The sequence below is a fragment of the Podarcis gaigeae genome, assembly GCF_964106915.1.
Source record: "Podarcis gaigeae genome assembly, chromosome: 12".
Lineage (NCBI taxonomy): Eukaryota > Metazoa > Chordata > Lepidosauria > Squamata > Lacertidae > Podarcis > Podarcis gaigeae.
The window spans coordinates 54,361,679-54,383,696 of NC_139688.1; the positions used below are offsets into that span (position 1 = coordinate 54,361,679).

At 42.8% G+C, this 22,018-nt stretch overlaps 1 protein-coding gene across 7 annotated transcripts in view; it reads right to left on the reverse strand.

The window, feature by feature from the left end:
- The window catches only part of PDE1C (phosphodiesterase 1C), a 340,725-nt gene that overhangs the window by 44,053 nt on the left and 274,654 nt on the right, over positions 1–22,018 (reverse strand). For all 7 annotated transcript variants that reach the window (XR_014557038.1, XR_014557039.1, XR_014557040.1 and 4 more), the window contains 4 exons: positions 18,537–18,653; positions 15,429–15,569; positions 5,185–5,285; positions 3,266–3,394 (listed from right to left, as the gene is read on the reverse strand). Coding sequence is in view for 3 of the 7 variants with exons in the window: in XM_083706283.1 (XP_083562409.1) it covers positions 3,266–3,394; positions 5,185–5,285; positions 15,429–15,569; positions 18,537–18,653 (488 nt within the window). In the remaining 4 variants the exon portion in view is untranslated. The remainder of the gene's footprint in view (positions 1–3,265; positions 3,395–5,184; positions 5,286–15,428; positions 15,570–18,536; positions 18,654–22,018) is intronic.

The window sequence follows — 22,018 nt, forward strand, 5'->3', positions numbered from 1 at the left end:
AGGGGTAGTTTCTCGGGGGGGGGGGCACATCACGCTCCTTCTGTTGTAGTTTACGTACCTTTTCTCCCCACCCTGCACTTAGCTCGCACCTGTGACTCCTAGAATCTGTCCAATAAACACACAAAATGTAACCGGATGTACTTTTGAATAAATAACGTACACTATTTATTGTATCAATTTGTAGATTTCAACAGAAGTCTCATAAAGTTCAACAAAAAAAGCAGAAGAGGTCCATACATGTATAAGTATCTATTCCACCTGTCTGTTCAAATAGGCCATTAATCCACATGAAGGGTTGTTGCAGTTCCACAGAATCCTTTCACAGAGTCTCAGACAAGGATTTCCGGAATATTGGCCTTAATATTAGCCGAAATAGATACTTATACATGTATCTATCTTATGCATGAACTGACTAGAGCATGGGTGTCAAACACAAGGCCCGCGGGCCGAATCCGCCCCGCCAGACCTTATCATGTGGCCCGTGTAGCCGCCGCCGGCTGCCAGCCTTCACCTTTTATTCTTGCTTTTTTTTTTGACACAAGAAAGCCGCCTCTTCAGCGCATGCGCGGCAGCCTACAAGCCAGAGAACGTCTGCCCTCTAGTGGCGCCGGCCGTTCTACACAGGAAACCTCCACTTTACATGCATTCAGGAAACCTCCACTTGTTTTTATATTGAGCGCATGCCATCCTGTGATGTGACAGATCCAATGGCTGCCTGAACCCTTCTCTCCTGTACTGTAAGTCCTACAGATACAACTGGCCCTTTGAGGGTGACCAAACTGCTCATGCGGCCCCCGATGAATCTGAGTTAGACACCCCTGGACTAGAGAATGAACTGAACCACTGGGTCTTCTGCTTTTTTTGTTGAACTTTATGAGACTTCTGTTGAAATCTACAAATTTGATACAATGAATAGTATACCTTATTTATTCAAAAGTACAGCCAGTTACATTTTGTGTGTTTATTGAGTATGTTCCATGTAACCATTGGTTTGTTGTTGTAGTTTTACGAATGTCCTAGAATCTGTCAGCATGTGACAGCGGCCACACCCTGGGAATGGCTTTGACTAGCCAGCTAAATCGGGTGAGGGTAGCCGATGAGTCTCAAACCCTCATTGGTTTAGGGGCTTCCCCTGCATGCAAATACAAGCTCTGGCAGATTGAGTGGATGGGACCAGAAGTGGGTCCAACGTCAAGAAGGTAGTTTATGCACATGCTCTAGAAGGAAGGTTGGGGCATCAGCCTGGGAAGGTAGCCTGTCTAGGAGAAGGACAACTCTGATCCTAAACCTCCGCTGCCTTGCTGGATATCATTTGGAGAAGAAAAGGCCAAGGAGTGAATCCTACACAAATCTAGAGTGGAGTCTCTAAGACAGTTGGCTGGCGTCTTGTATGCCTTCTTCCAGTATCGTTTGCAGCCAAGCTGGTGCCAAACATATTGCTCTGCTTTCCTTTGGTCCACTTCAGTAAAGCCAAGAGCAGCCCAGGATCCCCAAATACATTGCCCAGGCTTGTGCCCTGTAGAGGTCACATTGGTGCTACTAACACAGAGGTTTGACTTCACTCCTGGAGGCACACTCCATTGCGTCTTGAGGCAGATGGATGCCAACAAAACAATATTGGGCACCCCACATCTTGCCAGATATTGTGAGGTATGTGGGAGCCAGTCTCTTTCTCACCCTTTTCTGGGAAAAAGGGGTCCAAGTTGCACGTTTATGGTAACTGATGCTAAGGCACTGTAAAGGTAAAGGTAAAGGGACCCCTGACCATTAGAAGAAGAAGAAAAAGAGTTTGGATTTGATATCCCGCTTTATCCCTACCCTAAGGAGTCTCAAAGTGGCTAACATTCTCCTTTCCCTTCCTCCCCCCACAACAAACACTCTGTGAGGTGAGTGGGGCTGAGAGACTTCAAAGAAGTGTGACTAGCCCAAGGTCACCCAGCAGCTGCATGTGGAGGAGCGGGGAAGCGAACCCGGTTCACCAGATTACGAGTCCACCGCTCTTAACCACTACACCGCACACTGGCTCTCAGATTAGGTCCAGTCGTGACCGACTCTGGGGTTGTGGCGCTCATCTCGCTTTATTGGCCGAGGGAACCAGCGTACAGTTTCCGGGTCATGTGGCGAACCAGAGCAGTGCACAGAAACGCCGTTTGCCTTCCCGCCGGAGTGGTACCTATTTATCTACTTGCACTTTGATGTGCTTTCGAACTGCTAGGTTGGCAGGAGCTGGGACAGAGCAACGGGAGCTCACCCCGTCGCGGGGATTTGAACCGCAGACCTTCTGATCAGCAAGTCCTAGGCTCTGTGGTTTAACCCACAGCGCCACCTGTGTCCCTGTACTCTCTTGTTAATCGACTGCTACTTGCTACATATGCAGTGTTGCCCACCAGCAAATGATCTACGGCCCCAGCTTACAATGTGTGTTGACTTGTTAATGCTGTAGCCCAATTCACACCTAAAGCCAAATATGTGTGGAACAGATACTTTAGGCTGCCTGGTGTCATGTTTAAGGTCATTAAGGCCGAAGTTCAATATTTTTGAACTCTCAGAAAGAGACAGGCTTTGCTTGGATTTGAGAAGAGCTTTCCGGATGAGGCAAAAGGCCCGTTTAGTCCAACATCCAGTACTCACAGTGGCCAGCCTGCAAGCGGAACCTGAGCACAAAAACACTCTTCTAAACAAAACCTTCTTGTTGTGTTATTGCTTGAGACTGCTTTCAGAAAATGATGCTCTTGATTCCAGCACAGACAGAAGATTTTTCTATGGTTCTGTAGTAAATTGAGGAGCTGAAGAATTTTCAGTTTGGAATTGTTGCTTCAACAATGGCCATTGAAGACACCAGTCAAAATGAATTTGATATTGGTGAGAGTCTTTGAAATATGTCTCAATGAACTTTTGGGAATCAACACATTGTGTGAATCCAACGTTTTGACAAGGATTGGTATGCATTTTTTACTGGAACTCAGATTCTACTTCTTTGTCTTGTACCATTCTTGGAGTGGAACAGCTCCACTTGTCAGCACTCTGCAGAGCTCATGACAGCACCAAAGAAAAATGTAAATGTTATGTCTTTTAACGTGATTTATGCTACAACTTTGACATAATTGCTTCGGTACAAATTGAGGACCACTTCTCCTCTCATCATTTGCTATCAGATTTCATCCTCTGCTGATCACCCACGTACCAAGATTCCCACTGAGTACACTTGAGGGGTACACTTGGAGCAATCAGGCTGACAGCCATCAAGGTCAGTAGGGATCCTTACCTCCAATCATCCTTTGAGAGGTTAGACAGGATATTCATCTCCTCGTCATCTTGCAGAAGGCGGAACGCTGCACTGAGGTGATGATTTTCTAACACAGACCGATCATTGTAAAGAATGGCTGTATCTGACCTATAAAACAAAGGTTCCATAACTATAAACATAGGTTGGAATTTTTATTCTTCCTCCAATGAAGGGAATATCTTTGCTTCACATTTCAGTATCTATTCATTGGCTCTAATTATGTTATACTGGTGTGGAATAAATGAAAAACTGAGCTGAAGTACAAAATGAATGTACAAAGTGATACATTCATGGCATTCAGAGATGAGGAGTGGTTTGCCTTGTTCCAGAAGCAGCAGGGCTCATTATACTGGTGGCTGCCATTTTATTTACCCAGAATGCCTTAATAGTGTAATTTGGGGACATTTTAAGAAAATATTATGGCTGCCACTGGGGGAGCTGCCATTTTTTTAAATGATAGCTATCATCTTTCTCTAGAATATTCAACTATAAGATTCAATGCCTAGGGAATTATGGCTAAATAAAATAGCTGTTGCCAGAAATGACTGAACAAATGAGTGCCTCCATCAATGCCACTGCAAACAGCACAAAAGAAAATGGGGGAACCCAAGAAATATGGCAGAGAGAAGTAGAACAGAACAGGGCAGGGTGTCAGGAAAAGTACATATCTTTATAGGGAGTTTTGAGACGATGTTATTTGTTGTGGTTAATGTCTTCCACTGAAAATAATTAAAAGTCTTTCTAGAATTATTTCTTCACAGTAGTATAATCCAGTAATTAGTAAAGAGCCTATTTGTTCACAAACTCATCAGAAATTCAAAGTCTCTTCCTTTTTAGTATGATATTAATTAACCTTTTCACTCCATAATAAGTAGTATTTTTATTAACGATAAAGATCACCTCTGACTTAAACCAAGGATATTTAATTGTTTAAGTCCTACTTAAGCAGCAATTGAAAGGTAAGCATGGTAATACTAATAAGGCTGAAATCATGAGACTGTTATTCAACTCTTAATCAGTTCTCACCACTTACTGAAATATTGAAAATCTTGCACTAAAGTTATGGAGGATTATTTTTCTTCATTATTAGCTCCAAAGTGATTAGCTCCATCAAACTGAACTTTTTCTTATTCCTTCTGATTTAAAGACTGGAACCTTGCATTGAAACATACACACACATCATTCCATAATATGAACGAACTATGAGCTTTGATTCATAACAAAATGCTACATTAATACCACAGAGATTCCAAATAATCAACCTTATCCATTTCTCATTTAGTAATAGTTCAGTTCAAAACTTCCCCATTGGATTTTTTTCCTAAGTAATTTATTAACGTTTAAAGTCACATGCAGGCACGAATACCTTATTCTTTCCATCCATCTGTTAATATTTGCAGCTGCTGTCAAAACCAGAGGCTCCATGTTATGCTCCTCCAGTGCTTTGAAAGTTTATTTTTTTATAAAAAAAAAATGAACTAGTTCTAATTCATCTTGTCCTCCTTGTTGTACCACTACACTATTAATTTAAATACCTGACAGTAAGAGATCAAAATTTACCTAAGCCAAAAGAGACCTAACATTTGAAATGTTTAACATCAACTAGAAAATTGATTATTTGTGAAGAGCAACACTCACTCTTCTTTGGGGGAAAAAATAGCCTCATGATTTGGGAACAAAATGTGCCAGATTTAGGATTTGTAATCTGATTTTTTTCAACAAGAAGTATTAAATCAACATACAAGTGTTTGCAGACTCTAGTTTAATTTGCCCCCACACCCCCAAAGCAGTTTCATATAGATATTATATGAACGCTTTGTTTTCATTTACGGATTTTTCTTACTGTTTCTTCCTTCACAACTTTTTGTGCCTTTATCGATGATTCTGAATGGACTCACCGTGTCTGAATATGAAAGTTGTTTGTGGTTCCGGTGTGCTCATAGTCGTGGATGGCAGCAGCAAAGATCATAGCAAAGATTTCCAGCTCTGTCAACCAGTGCTAAGAAAAAGAAAAAGATCTAACATCAGTCAGACCACATGGCACCCCTTCTAAACTTTGACAGGCATTTTGTTTTGTAAGCCATGTTCTACCTGTTAGCCAAGAACGCTACACTCTGGTGCACTTTTCACTGCAGACCTTCCAAGATCTGAGGCAGTTGGCTTTGCAACTTTGCTACTAGAAATTCTTTTAAATGAATTATACCTGGGGTTTTCATCGTAGAAATCATGCACTCTACCAATGAACTACAGCAGCCACTTATGCATTGTCAAAAAAAGAAGACTAGAGTTTGTTTATGGTAATTTAGAAATGCAATACATCTATTAGCAAAACCTATTTGGTGTTTCGCAACTTTCTGACTAGTTGCAGGACCTTAGCCAGACCTAGCAGAGTAAACGCAGAATCCATGGAAGCAATTGGCGACTTGGCTGCAGACAGGATAAACAAAGCAGGAACCAGGAACTTGTAGTTAGGTGTTTATTATATACAGTGGACTATTTACAGGAACAGAACACGGATCTTTAGCTAGCTCTCTCTGACACGACTCACAACTCCTACACTGACACACAGAACTCTGAACCTCTGAACTCCAGAACTAACACATTACAGTTAGTAGGCCAATAATTATCACTCCCTTGAGAGAGCTTGGCCAATCAGGGAGCTGTCTCCATGCCTCTGTTATCACCAGGCAGACTTACTCCTTCAGATTGCCTTCTGGCTGGCTGCCAAACCTTAATTGACTCTGTGTGAGTAGCTGCACGTACACAGTTTCCCAACAACATCTCACCATAGTGGGGATGACTTTGCTCAGGTGACCTATGGACCTGCTCATTCTGCTGTCTGGGTACTAACTGCTGATCTACAGCTTCCAGGCTCCCTGCTCTCTCTTCTTAAAGTAAAGGTAAAGGGACCCCTAACTGTTAGGTTCAGTCGTGGACGACTCTGGGGTTGCAGCATTCATCTCACTTTATTGGCCGAGGGAGCCGGCGTACAGCTTCTGGGTCATGTGGCCAGCATGATTAAGCCGCTTCTGGCAAACCAGAGCAGCACATGGAAACACTGTTTACCTTCCTGCTGGAGTGGTACCTATTTATCTACTTGCACTTTGATGTGCTTTCAAACTGCTAGGTTGGCAGGAGCAGGGACAGAGCAACGGGAGCTCACCCCATTGCGGGGATTTGAACCGCCAACCTTCTGATCGGCGAGTCCTAGGCTCTGTGGTTTAACCCACAGTGCCACCCGCGTCCCAGCTCTCTCTTCTTATCAGTCTTTAAATCAGATGTGGACCGGCTGCTTTTCAAACTGAAGACACTTTCAGATGTCACTGGGCAGCCCTTCAAATATTGAACTGTCCTGGGCCATGAAAGCACACCTTTCTGATCCACAGTGAAATGCAAAATGTATTTCATTTTTTTTTTTTAAAAAAAAAAAACACCTTTATTGGTTTTCCAATTAGATTACAACCATCCTTTTCATACACATCAATATTCACAACAAACAGTTTGACACAATAAACATTTCAGCATTTAGCATGCATGCATAAACAAAAAAGAAAATAAATATTATGTTACTTATTTTGTTGTTACTTTGTTTGCAGTTTGCACCAGACTTCCTTCCACCTCGTACTTGGGTCCATGGGATTCTATGTTATATGCCTTTGCAATTGTATCTAATATTTTATTTACCATCTTTTCCACTGTTTCTACTATTTATCTTTACAAGAGTCATTCTAGCCCAGTCAAAAAAATTTTAACAAAATTAAAAACATTTTTTGGCAGCTGTATAGAAAAGAAATACAAAATGTATTTCAGGTTAGGTCATTCACCATTACTAAATTCCTCATAGAGGAACATGTTATAAGCTTTTTTAAAACAAAAACCTGGGACTGTGAAACATAATTCTCGCTGGCATAGAGAACAGGTTTTGCTTTTTTTGGAAGAGAAAATTATCTGTAGTTTTTACTAGATGGCGAGGAGAATAAAGAAATTGTCAAGGGGGAGTGAGAAAATAAAGAATTGCAATCTTCTTACAATTGAGCTACTAAGCAAGGCATTTTGAATTGAAACAAAGGATTTACTATTTGTGTTGCGAAGGGGATGACTAAGAGAAGTTTCCACATCGCAAACTGAATTAATGTGTTGAAAATAGCAAAGAGAAATATGCTAAAAAGAAGAAGCAATAATTTCGTTTCCCATTTGTCCCTATGACTGTGTACATCACAATGATGATCTGCGCAAGTTGCACAGAGAATCCCAAGCTTCTCTAGGGGGGAAAAGTTTTATTTTTATTTTTAAGCCTTATTAATGCCTTTTATCACTATCATGCATAATTCAGTTTAACTGGATTAGCTGTTAATCTGGTCCATTTTCTGGCCTTTCCTTGCAACCACAGCACCAACAAACAGATCCAGAAAGATAACCATGGCTTCTCAAACTCATCACAATACACATACTCTGCAGCATTTGAGAGAAGAATCTCCATGTGCACTAAGGTCTGCTAATAAGGGCCAATCCAGATTTGCCAATGTCTTTTTAAAAGCTTTGAAGAAGTTTGGGGAGAAGGCCTGAACTGCAATATATTCCAATTCAAAGTCAACCCACTGGTGCTGAAAATAGCCTCGCTGCAGGAAAAGGAGAGGCACAATATTTCAGTCAGGAAAAGAGCATGTTATGAAGCCCCTTTTCCAGTTATCACTGACCTGAGAATCCTCTCCAGCCCATACACTACAGATGTCGTGAGAGATATCCAGAGATTTCTCACATCACAATGTCTCCCATCGCATGCAGGTTGGGCCTCGGATTCCATCAAACAGGAACCACTTTGAGGTTTGCTTTTGTTTGTTAAATTGTATCCTCCATCATGGAGAACAGTGTTGCAGTGAGATCACCCAAAGTGCCTCCTTGTTGCTGGGGCGGGACCGTTTCGATGGCCACAACATCCCATTGGCCACCCCTCGTTTGCCGGGGTAAAAAATGTGGCTGTTTGGGCTCTGATTGGCAACCGTGGGGCTATTTATGCTGCTGCACGTCGTGTTAGCTTCCTCTTTTCGTGTCGTGCAGCGGATCTCCCTCCCTCCCTCCCAATTTTTAGGGTTGTGTTTTCTGACCTTGCTATGCCTGTTTGCTTTGGAGCGGGGGCCCGGTAGGAATTTTGCCACTTGCCTGATTGGTGGCTGCCATTTGGTTTTTGCCTACCGCATAACAAAGCATGTTCTCTTTCATAGAGAGCACGTGTTGTGGTGGGGTCTGACAGGCTACCCCTCTGTTGCTGGGCAGGTTAGTATGGAAGACCATCCACAGTGATTAGGCGGTTGGGTTACTGGGCAAATTTTGGTGTTGCCGTTTAGGGGGATGGACCAAAGGTTATAAAATCAAGTCACGCAGCACTGACTGGGCTCTTTTGCTGCATGCATCGGATCACTCGCCCACCCTCGCTAATCTAGGGCTATTGCGTTGACCTTGCTATGCCTGTCATGGGGTCGTCTGCTTTGGAGCGGGGGCCTGGTAGGAATTTTGTCCATTTGGCTGATTGGTGGCTGCCATTTGGTTTTTGCCTACCGCATAACAAAGCATGTTCTCTTTCATAGAGAGCACGTGTTGTGGTGGGGTCTGACAGGCTACCCCTCTGTTGCTGGGCAGGTTAGTATGGAAGACCATCCACAGTGATTAGGCGGTTGGGTTACTGGGCAAATTTTGGTGTTGCCGTTTTGGGGGGTGGACCAAAGGTTATAAAATCAAGTCACGCAGCACTGACTGGGCTCTTTTGCTGCATGCATCGGATCACTCGCCCACCCTCGCTAATCTGGGGCTATTGCATTGACCTTGCTATGCCTGTCATGGGGTCGTCTGCTTTGGAGCGGGGGCCTGGTGGGAATTTTGTCCATTTGGCTGATTGGCTGGTGCCATTTGGTTTTTGCCTACTGCGTAGCAAATCGTCACAACTTGTAAGATTGCGCTTAGGCATTGGTTAAAAAATTGGTTGGTGGAGGGGTAAGGATTGGCGGTGCCTGCCCCTCCAATGCTGCTGCAGAAAGGGAATTCCGTTAAAGGAATCCAGGGGCTTGCCATTCTTTCGTCCGTACCCCTGAAGGGGGCTTAGGGCCGCGCAAGCCCCCGGGAGCATGTGGGGGGGGGTCTGCTGCCCGGCTCCATGCTCTTCCCAATATTGTTTTCCCTTACTGGCTTTTGCTGGAATCCGGAACTCAGTTCTGTCCCTGGGCGTGGGGACAGATAGTCATAACCAATGCCTAAGCAACCACTCAGATTTATCTATTTTAATAAAGTTGTGGCCAAAATTATGCCAAAAACCTTAAACAAAAATTATGTGTGAATTGTGAATTATTTAGGGGTGGCTTGGGGGACCTCGACATGCAAATCCTCACAACTTTGTAAGGTTGACGGTTAGGCATTGGTTCAGTGTTTTGCGGAGGGGACAGTGGCGTAGCGTGGGGGGTGCAGCGGGGCCGGCCGCACCGGGCGCAACATCTGGGGGGGGCGCTCGCACTCACAGCTCTCTGGCCCTACCGGGTTAGGGGGCGCAAATTACATGCCTTGCCCCGGGTGCTGACAACCCACACTATGCCACTGGGAGGGGATGTGGTTGGCTGGGCCTGCCCCTCTTTTGCTGCTGCTAGGGAATTCCATGAAAGGAACCCAGGGGCTCGCCTTGCTTTTGTCCGATCCCCTCCCAGGGGTTAGGGCCATGCCAGAGTCCCCGGGAGCAACTGGGGTGAACTAAGAGATGGAATTTGCTTCTGTGCTCCCCCAGTATGTTTTCCCTTACTGACCTCTGGTGGCGCCCAGTTGCCTGAGTGCAGGTTCAGGTAGTCCGAACCAACGCCTAAGCAACTACTCACATGCTGTAATCAATAAAGTTGTGGCCAAATTATTGCCAAAAACCCTAAACAAAATTTTCTGTGTCTATTGTGTTTTATTTGGGGGTGGTTTCGGGGGTCTTCACATGCAACAAACAAGCAGTATATAATCTTTATTTTTACATTTTTAAAAAGGCAGATTAGACTCGCAAAGCTCTGTAGCTAGTTATGGATCCCCAAAGAGGAAAGTCCCTTCTGACCAGCTGTTCAGAAGGTGATCAGGAGAGCAGATGTGTAGCTGCCTCTGCTCTTCCCTCCCTCCCAAATCAACAGCTTGTTGCACAGAGCTATTCACGAACACTGCTGGATTGGGGGTCCAGGCTTTTAGGGACCAAAGAAGAAGAAGAAGAGGCGGAGGAGGAGGAGGAGGAGGAGGAGAAGTTTGGATTTCATATCCTGCTTTATCACTACCCTAAGGAGTCTCAAAGCAGCTAACGATCTCCTTTCCCTTCTTCCCCCACAACAAACACTCTGTGAGGTTAGTGGGGCTGAGAGACTTCAGAGAAGTGAGACTAGCCTAAGGTCTTGAGGAGTGTTAAGATGTCAAGGGGTAAGAAGCAGAGAACTACAGCTGTAACTAATAAATTTATGGGAATTTAATGAAAAGGAACTAAATGGATAAATTGATTAAAGGGTTGCTAAAAATTATTTTCTAAAATAAGGATGCAGCGAAAGGGAGGTATGGGGAAGTCGATTGAAAGAAGTTACAAGAAAATAAGATTATGAATTTATTTTTGTTTGATTTGTCTATGTTTGTTTGTGTTTTGTGATGTGTTTGTCTTTTAATTATGTGTTTTAAAAATTGAATAAAAATTATTTTTTTAAAAAAAATGAGACTAGCCTAAGGTCACCCAGCATGTGGAGGAGCGGGGAAGCGAACCCAGTTCACCAGATTACAAGTCCACTGCTCTTAACCACTACACCACACTGGCAACATACATGGCACTAGTGTATGGGATAGAGCTCTCCATGAATCTACACAGATACAAAAAAAATTGCTGTGAAAATGCTTTTTAAAAAAGAAGAAAAACGTTATGAAATATATATGGGATTTGCCATTAGCTCATCAGAGCCATCCAGGGTCGCATTTGTATAATGTGCTTAGAACGTTATACTTGCAGCTCTATAGCTGAGTCCTGTGTTGTTGTACCCATTTTGTGGAACAGTATAAATCGGGCATCCCCAACCTTTGGCCCTCCAGATGTTTTGGACTACAATTCCCATCATCCCTGACCACTGGTCCTGTTAGCTAGGGATCATGGGAGTTGTAGGCCTAAACACCTGGAGGGCCACAGGTTGGGGGTGCCTGGTATAAATGCTGAGAGATGGAGATGAACACCCTTTTGAAGTCATAGTTCTACAGTGGTACCTCGTGTTACGGACGGGATCCATTCCGGAAGCCCGTCCGTAACATGAAAAGCCCGCAACTCGAAGCGCCGCATCTGCACAGGTGTGCAGTGTGATTTGGTGCTTCTGCGCATGCGCAAAGCACGATTTACCCTAACCCTAACCCATTCTGGTACTTCCGGGTTGCTGCGGAACTCAAGACAAAAACACGCAACCTGAAGCGGACGTAACATGAGGTGTGACTGTATTTACTTTCCACTCCTCCCAGAGATCACTTGCTCTTGTTTGCTGACAATGTTCATTCTTTTATGAACTAATTTTAGTTGGTTGAATCGAGGCTAAGTTTAGCAGCACTGAGTTCAGTAGTTGCTTAAGTCATTTCTTAAGTCCCACTGATTTCAGCTGGAACCAAGTGCAGCTAATTTGCAGCACAACCCAATGCTTTTCTTCAGAGAAATATGCCCTGCTGAGTTCAAGGAGACTTAAACCCAGGTTAATTTGTTAGACTTGCAGTCTTTGTGTGAATCCAACCCACTGAATTTGTGAGTTTATTGTTAATGTATTTATCAGCCTTGTCTGTCACCTTGAGCAAACACTGGAAAGGAGATTTAAAAAAACCAAATTAATAATAATATCTTAATTCAAGAAAACCTTTCAACAAAACATTTATATCCCCCCAAGCGACTGCTTGTTGTTGTTAATATAGTCACTGCTAGGTGGTACTACTTTTGGTGTGATTTTATGTATGATGATCCTTGTAATTTTTACTTGAATCCTGTTTATGATATATCACCAGACCCTTTGGACTAGCGCTAAGGATAATATAATTATGATGGACTGGCAGTATTACTCGGAAGTTACAACAGTAACATAAAAATGTCCCCGGGCAAAATGTTATTAGGTTGCTTGTTGGGTTGAAATGAATAGATTTCTTTTAAGGGTTCTTAATGAGAGAAATGAGGTTGAAAGCACACTTGCAATAGATTCTACCACTGAGCCCTTTCCCTCAAATCCCTATTAAGGGAGCAAGTTTTCTCTGATTTGCTACATTAGCTCTTGCAGAAAACTATATGGCACTGCTAATGTTTCTTTGGACTGTTTTGAGAAAAGTGCAGGACCTTCATTACATTTCCTGATGTCGAGGTTTGTGTAATCATAGCATGCGTGGGTAGCGTTGCCCTTAGGCTGGCTTATCCCTTCAAAATTTTATTAACAAAGCCCCTGTTTTCAGCAAAAAGGAAGAGGAAAAGGCCTGTCGAGTCTGCCCCATTGTTTCTTTTGCACATGAATCAAATTTGGCTTTCCTGTTAACTAACATCAATCCGGATTTCATGCAGCCAAGACCTTAGACTAGAACCTGCATTTATTCATCACACTCAGGTTTTAAGTTCTCTGCACCCTTACTCAATAGCTTCCGAACCATTAAATGCGGCCAGTCTGGTTGACTGTAACAAGCCAGCTTCAAAACTCCTATGTTTCAGTAAACCATAGTTAAGACCAGGCACAGACAAACTTGGCCCTCCAGATGTTTTGGGACTACAACTCCCATCATCCCTGACCACAGTTCCTGTTAGCTAGGGATGATGGGAGTTGTAGTCCCAAAATGTCTGGAGGGCCGAGTTTGCCTATGCCTGGTTAAGACTAACCATAGATTGCCTGGCTTTGGATATAACACTAGACTGCAACTAGTTAAAAAAGGAAGCAATGAAGAGGTAAAATCAGTCATGATCAAATGGGCACAAGATGTAGGTCACAACATTATGACGGAAGATTGGGAAAGGTTATGGAAAATTGATCTAAAATTTACAGATTGTTCTTTGTTGAAGGAGAATTATATGAAGATGATGTATAGATGGTATACGACACCAGTGCAGTTAGGGAAAATGTACAAAACTAGCTCAAATATATGTTGGAAGTGTAAGGAAAAAGAGGGGACATTTTATCACATGTGGTGGGATTGTAATGTAATTTTAAAAAATTGGGAAATGATATACAATGAATTGAAGCAAATGTTCCATCTAACATTTGTTTAAAAACCTGAAGCATTTTTGTTAGGGATTGTAGGAAAAGACCTGCCAAAGAAGTTGAGAAACATCTTTAGGTATGCGAAAACGGCGGCGAGAGTCTTAACAGCACAAGGATGGAAAACCGGGGAAACTCTGACTATAGAAGTATGGCAAGAGAAATTGATGGATTATGCAGAATTGGCAAAATTGACATATAAACTACAGGACAAGGATAACTGTGACTTTAAAGATGAATGGGAACCTTTTACAAAGTACTTAAAGATGCAACAAAGTGAATTGGACTCCTTGGCAGGTTTTGAATAAACACTCACACGCAGGTTCTAAGTTCTCTGCACCCTTACTAAATAGCTTCTGAACCATTAAATGCGGCCAGTCTGGTTAACAACAGGTGCTTGGTTGCAATGCTGGTCGAATCCACCTCTAAAACGGAACAATAAAGGTAAAGGGACCCCTGACCATTAGGTCCAGTCGTGACCGACTCTGGGGTTGCGGTGCTCATCTCACTTTATTGGCCGAGGGAGCCGGTGTACAGCTTCTGGGTCATGTGGCCAGCATGACTAAGCCGCTTCTGGCGAACCAGAGCAACGCAAGGGAAACGCTGTTTACCTTCCCACCGGAGTGGTGCCTATTTATCTACTTGCACTTTGACATGCTTTTGAACTGCTAGGATGGCAGGAGCAGGGACCGAGCAACGGGAGCTCACCCCGTTGCGGGGATTCGAACTGCTGACCTTCTGATCGGCAAGTCCTAAGCTCTGTGGTTTAACCCATAGCGCCACCCGGGTCCCAAAACGGAACAATAGCATTTTCAATAACGTTGCTCACTTATTGGCATTACACCTCTTGCCCCCTCAGAAGTGGGTCACTTGTTATGCCTATAATCTGTGTGAGGTGAAGGTAAATTGACTGCTAGCAATATACAGTGCCCCTGACAGCAGTTTTACAGAATAGGGTCACGTAGCTGTTTGTACTCAGCTTTGACGCATCATGATTTTGCCAAACATCAACCAAGGAGCACTGCCAGAAGTTGATTGCCATGAATCATCCACACTTGCCCAATTAAATATTATGTTTTTTGTGTCAGCTTTGAAAAAGATAAAGTGCATATGCTTTCTATGCAGGAGAAAAGAACACTGCCTAAAATATTTTCTTATATTTTTGTCTTTCCACGATTTCCAAATCTTCCAAAGCCACAATTTGGGGCCTTCTTAAATGTAAATAATTTTAGAACAGTTTCACGAAACACAGTAATTATCTCAGAATGGCTGTTACTATTATTTTGTATTTGTTTTCACTTTATTCTTCTTTCTGTGTCCTAATTTTGTGCCATTTTGCCATGCAGTTAAGTTTTTTTGTTCTGAATACCAAAGGAGTAGATCAACTCATGGATTTAGGGTGCATTTGCCAAGTTAGTAGAAAAAAAGATAGCAATATTTACATTATGGCCACTGGCTAAAACCGTACTGAAGCTCTGAGGCATTATATATTCTGTGGCATGCAGATAATTTGCACTTGTGGGACCATTGCCCAAAACAGCTGCCACTGTTTATAATCTCCTTTTGCCTGACCTTTTGGCCAGTTTCAAAATCCCACAGTCCCAAGGGGAACTACATTCTCTAAGCATTGGAGAAGGAACAAGTTAGAATCCCAAACACATATCTGAGTAACAGACTATAATCCAAGGGGACTAAACCAGAGACCCAATTTGGTGCTCGTAAATCTTGGGGTTTGTTGTAATTTAAATCCCACAAACAAGCCATGAATAATAACAACAACAATAATTTATTATTTATACCCTGCCCATCTGGCTGGGTTTCCCCAGTGGGTCATGCAGGAAATCTACCCAAAATGCACAACATTGTTTGGGTCTCCTAAGAAAGGGGATTCATTTACTTACCGCTACACCTGTCTTAAAAAGGAGGTAATGAACAGTCTGTGTGACATCTGCGGCATGCATTAGGTTGTGATATGGATTTTTATGCTTGCTGTACCCAACTTCCAGGGCTTCCACAAAGGAGACAAGAGCAGATATTGGAATCTAAACAAAAACACAGGAAGGGAAGTACATTTGGCAAAGCTTGTTGAAATTTTAAGCATCAAGACCTTAGCATCCAAATATGGTTTCTTTCTCAATTAAAAAAAATAATCCAATGGAAAGACTTTGGAAAACTTTTTATACATGGATGGTGCTTCAAATTGTCTTACTCTGTTATAAATATCAACCAAAGTTAATGGCAGATGTACTTATCATTTACCCTTAATGTTCAAAATGTGTGTGATTTCAGATGTTCACCACTAGCATGAAATATTAACTGCATTCTCCTTTGGTTTTCTATTGCCTCTTTGTTTTGGAAATTTACTGGAACACAAAGGGTTATAGATCTTGTGAAACATGGACCACATATAAACGCCATCTCCAACTTCTTGAAAGATTCCAACAATGGTGTCTCCGAAAATTTTTACACATCACTTGGGAAAACAGGCGAACTAATGCCAGTGTACTGGAAGAAGCAAAGATCACCAGTGACAAAGAAATGATTCTTCAACATCAACTTCGTTGGACTGGTCATGTTGTTTGGATGCCTGATGATCGTCTTCCAAAGCAACTACTCTATTCTGAACTTAAAAATGGAAAAGGTAATGCTGGTGGTCAACAAGAGGTTTAAAGACTGTCTCAAGGCAAATCTAAGAAAATGTAGTATAAACACCGACAACTGGGAAACACTTCCTGCAAATGCTCCAGCCTTTACTGGACTTTGAAGACGCTCAAACTCAGGACGAAATGGAGAAACGTGCTAAGAGGAAGGCACGTTTGGCAAACCCTCACTGTGATTAATTCCTGTCCAGAAACCTATGTCCCCACTGTGGAAGGCTGTGTGGCTCCAGAATTGGCCTCCACACTCACTTACAGACTAACTGTTAAAACCGTGTTCATGGAAGACAATCCTACTCAACTGTGAGGGACTGCCAAAGAAGAAGAAGAAGTCATACTCAGTGTAGACCTATTCAAGTTAGTTTTTTCAGTAGTCTTCTCTGAGTATGACTTTATTGGGCATAGTATAGCCTATATACTTTTAAAACTATACATATCCCAATGGGGTGGGGGGGTGTTGTTGGTTTTACTAAGGTAACTGCTTTCAGAATTAAGCTTGGTTAGCTTCTTTTAAAACAATGGGAATCAGTGTAATACAGAAAACTGAGCATGGGTTATAAGCTGAGACTCAAAATACACCTCAGTGTGGCCTTGGGTAGATCACCCAAAGCCAGTTCAAGTATTCAGAAGTCATGTCATCCTACAGGACTGTGCCACTTCCAAATCCATGTGTGGATCACAGGACTTCTCATATATATTTTGATTTTGATATACTTTCATACAGACTTCACCTCACCAAATATCACATATCTTCAAGGGAGAAACAAGGGATAGTTTCCTGTAGCTTCTTCCTCCTTTTTAACATTTGTGATTCTTGTTCAGGGAGGTTCATACTGTATTTTTTAAGTGCTCAGGTACAGCGGAGGAGACAGAAGAGACAAGATGGAGGAGGCAATACCAGACTCTAGATCCCAGTCAGAAGGATATAGGGGGAAGAACAGCAGTCCTGAGCTGCCTCCTGGTGTAAGGAGAGCTTCTTCCTCTAGCTCTCTTAGTGGGAGGATACAAATGTTTTACTAGGGATTGTAACAATGATGCAGAGATAGGAAGTGCAACATATTTTTGCCGCCTCCATATTACCACAACCAAAGCCATGCTAGATGAACAATAAAGAGCTGATTAGGGCCAGTGGGTATTGCTCAGAAACTTGAACAGGAAGGGTTAAACCACAGAACCAAACAAGGGGGTGTTGGCTGTAGTTGGGTAGGATTGTCTTCTTCTTCTTCTTCTTCTTCTTCTTCTTCTTCTTCTTCTTCTTCTTCTTCTTCTTCTGTAATCACTCATAGCTGAGTAAGATTGTCTTCCATAAACACGGTTTTAACAATGAGTCTGTAGGTGACTGTGGAGGCCAATTCTGGATCCACACGTTCCCACACAGCGGGAACATTGGTTTCCGGGCGGGAGTTGATCACGGTGTGGATTTGCCAGGTGTGCCTTCCTCTTAGCACGTTTCTCCCTTGTGTCCTGAGTTTGAGTGTCTTCAAAGCCCATGATATCTTTGGTAAAGGCTGTTCTCCAACTGGAGCACTTGCAGGCCAGTGTTTCCCAGTTGTCGGTGTTTATACTACATTTTTTAAGATTTGCCTTGAGACAGTCTTTAAACCTCTTTTGTTGACCACCAGCATATTACACTTTCCATTTTTAAGTTTGGAACAGAGTAGTTGCTTTGGAAGACGATAATGCCGTAAAGCCAGGAAGGTTAGTGTGACTGGCATTGTAATATACTCGGAGTCGAGAGTGGATTCCATGCTCTTTATTCAGCTCATAGTGGTGAGGAGGAATGGAAGTTCCCCCAGAATGTCTACCTTATATACATTATTTACACAATGGGCCCCACATGATTGGCTAATTCCGGAATTCTCCTGTAGGCCAATCAGGTTGCGGATTCCCTTCCACCTGGAGCTGGATTGGGTGGCTCCTGTGGACCAATCAGACTGCTGCATTCTGAATCCTATTGTTCTAGGACCAATCAGACTGCTGCATTCTGAATCCTATTGTTCTAGGACCAATCAGACTGCTGCATTTTGGATCCTATTCAGCTCAGTACATAACAGGCATCAAAAACTTTTGTGACAGGAGCGCTACTGAATACAGCACGGAGCCCTTCCTTCATTGAAGCCGGTAAATGTACCCCATTTCAATATGCTGCCATATTGACTGATTCTTACTTGGTCTCGTTCATCGCAGTAGTAATAACATCCTAGTTAAATCCAAGTATGCGACAGGCAGGGTTTACCAACCACATGTTCATGGCCAATAGCACAGATAAAGCAGAATTACAAGGTTAGTGATATTTCTTCTTTGAGTAAATTGCAAGAGAACAGAGAGGAAGGGCACTGCAGGATTACTGACCTTGAAGCGGCTAATCAAATCATAACGTGTGAGCAATTCGTAGAAAATGAATTTCAGTGCATGGTCCCCACTAGCGTCGTTTAGTGCAAATACGTCAAAGGACCACTTGTCGACGTTCTGTGAGAGAAAAGGCAGCATTAGTGTGTGTGTTTTTCATCAGTGACAGAAGGAAAGCAACGACTGAGAAATACAAAGCCTATACCTGCTTTGATGATGTAAGGTAGTCAGTAAATTTTTGAGTTGAATTTGTTTGGCATATTAAGATGCTAGCAATTTTAACCAGAGGACGTGGGTGGCGCTGTGGTCTAAACCACTGAGCCTCTTGGGCTTGATGATCAGAAGGTTGGCAGTTTGAATCCCCGCAATGGGGTGAGCTCCTGTTGCTCGGTCCCAGCTCCTGCCAACCTAGCAGTTCGAAAGCACGCCAAAAAGTGCAAGCAGATAAATAGATACCGCTCCAGCGGGAAGGTAAATGGAGTTTCTGTGCACTGCTGTGGTTTTGCCAGAAGTGGCTTAGTCATGCTGACCACATGACCCAGAAAAACTATCTACGGACAAATGCTGGCTCCCTCGGTCTGTAAAGCGAGATGAGTGTCGCAACCCCAAAGTCGTCTGCGACTGGACTTAGCTGTCAGGGGTCCTTTACCTTTACCTTTTTAATTTTAACCAGTCAAATTAAATCCTGTGGCAGCTACAAGCAACCAAGTTAAAGAATGCAGAATTCAGCTCTAAATTCAAGAAACACCAGAGAGCCGTCTATTTTGGTTGGAGCATTTACTGCTTAGAGAGAACTTCATTCTTTCATTCTTTTTCATTCATGCTTTCATTCTTTCATTTACTGTCTTTCTTTTATAATGGAAGAAAAAGTGGTGTTCCTAGCTAATCTCTCATCCAAGCACTCAGATTAGCTAGTGGTGCTAGCTAATCTCTCATCCAAGCACTCAGATTCAGACCTACTGGGCTCCAGCAAGTGTCATGTGTCTTCAAAATCATACACATCAAAGAGAGAAATTGAAGAATTAAGTAGTGATGAATAGATTGTGCTTATGATATTATTATTTTTGCTGCGGTGCATTCCTCTATATGTTCCCTCCACAATTTCTCGTGATAACAGATTAATAAATGAAACCTTTTCCCAAGAGGTGTAGAAGAAATTTGTTCAAGACTATCTTGGAAATGAACTTCTTAAAAGGACCTCTCAAAAGAGAAATCTGCCCCTATGAACCCCTGACGATCATTCCTCTCCTGGTCTGCCTCGCAGAGGACCTTAAGGTCCATGAATGATCATAGTTTAGAGGTCCCGGGCCCTAAGGAAGTCAGACTATCCTCCACCAGGGCCAGGGCCTTTTCAGTGATGGCTCCGACCTGGTGGAATGCTCTGTCCCATGAGACCAGGGCCCTGCAGGATTTAACTTCCTTCCGCAGGGCCTGTAAGAGAGCTATTCCACCTGGCTTTCAATTTGAACTTAGCCTGATCTTTTATTCCCCTTCCTTCCCTCCCCCTCGTCTTTTTATGAAGATTATCTGCTCTGGGATCCCACAGCTAATTCTCCCCGGTCTCCCCGCTGGCCCAAATAGGACTAATTTAGCCAGCTAGCCCTGGTGATCATCTAATGTTTATTGGATGGATTTTCCCCCTAAATTGATTTTTGAATTCTGAATTTATTGTTATTCATGTTTTATACTGTATTTTATGCTGTTTTTTTGTTGTATCAATTAAATGTTTTAAATTTGTTGTTAGCCGCCCTGAGCCCAGTTTTCTGAACCAGGAAGGGCAGGGTATAAATAAAAAAATATTATTTATTTATTTATGGCTGTTTCTGTTTATTCCTGTGCTGGGAAAGGGTTCTCAGCTGCAGTGCACCCCTATCTCCACCTGCCCCCAATGCATCTTCTCTACCCTCCTCTTTTCTTAACTGCAAGTAGAGAGTGGGGACTCAGCTATACAGCTGCAAATAAAACGTTTTAAGTGTGTTGTAAAGTGCAATATACAAATGTGGCACCAGATGGCAACAGTGAACCAAGGCAAATTCAACATATTTTTCAAAACGTTTCTTTAAAAGCATTTTCACAGCATTTCTTTAAATGTGTGTAGATTCCACCTGGGAGATGCTGTAGTAGTTGAAGCAGAGGGCAAGGGGAGGAAAGTTTTTCTCCTTCCTCTCCATCATCCTGGCATCCTTCACAGTGTACAGTAGTACCTCGGGTTACGTACGCCTCAGGTTACATACGCTTCAGGTTACAGACTCTGCTAACCCAGAAATAGTGCTTCAGGTTAAGAACTTTGCTTCAGGATGAGAACAGAAATCGTGCAGCGGCGGCACAGCGCCAGCAGGAGGCTCCATTAGCTAAAGTGGTGCTTCAGGTTAAAAACAGTTACAGGTTAAGAACGGACCTCCGGAACGAATTAAGTACTTAACCCGAGGTACCTTTGTATCTGGACAAAAGGCATAGGACTGCTTAGGAACTGAAGTCTTCTCAAGGGATATTGCCCTTGAGAAACTTTCGGTTCCCAAGCACTACTGCTCTTTTACTCTTGACACGCTGCAGAGTGCACCAGAAAGAAATAGGAGAAGCAGGGAAGAAAAACATCGTTGGGAAGAATGTGTTGAATACTGGGAGCCAAGGTGCACACTTCCCAACCCTTTTGGGTTGACTCAGAGAATGAGCCAACTTGTTTCTGGTTGCTGTTGTTTTCAAACTCACACGCAAGTCAAGTGATTTCTGAGTCACACCAAGCAGAGACCAGGGTAGCATGCCCATCTCTGAACTTTGGCAAAAGTTCGCGTTTATAAAAAGGTTACCCTCCCCATGATCTCAAGTCTTGAGGTTCCATTCATATCGTAGCCACTTGGCTAGGTGTTTTGGTTTTTTTTAAGCTCAAACACAACCCAGCAATAGAGAAGACAGCCAATGGATACTCAATGTACTGTGCAGTCACAATGCTGATTTGTTATGCAGGATTTGCCCCCAGTGGAAGATGCTACCACAATAGTGAGGCAACCATTTGAAATGAAAATTGCACCACTTTGATTGGACAGTTTCCTCCAAGCCACCCTATGCTTCCAAAAAGAAAGGAATGCAGTGACAGAGAGAAAATCATTCAATCTGCACAAATATAGGCAACCACATGTAGCAAGCGCTATGTGCATCTTTAATTTTGGGGGGAAGGAAAGCTCTTTCAGTTCATTTTTCTTTTCTTATTTTCATTATAATGTCAAGAAAATGTCTGGTGACTGTAAGTGCACGCAAATTGTCTCCTATGCAGTGATGGCTGCCACATGGAATGGTTTAAAATTACTTAATTGAAAATACAATTCTCAGTCCCTTCACTGTTATGTTGTTAATCGTGTACCAGAAGTTAATGGTACTTAGGGCCATTTGATATATATCATTACGCGTCCACCTAAGTAGGCCACTGCCAAGCAATTTTTTATTGCCGTTTTTAATCAATGTAAATTCTAGTGTACAAATGTAATGAA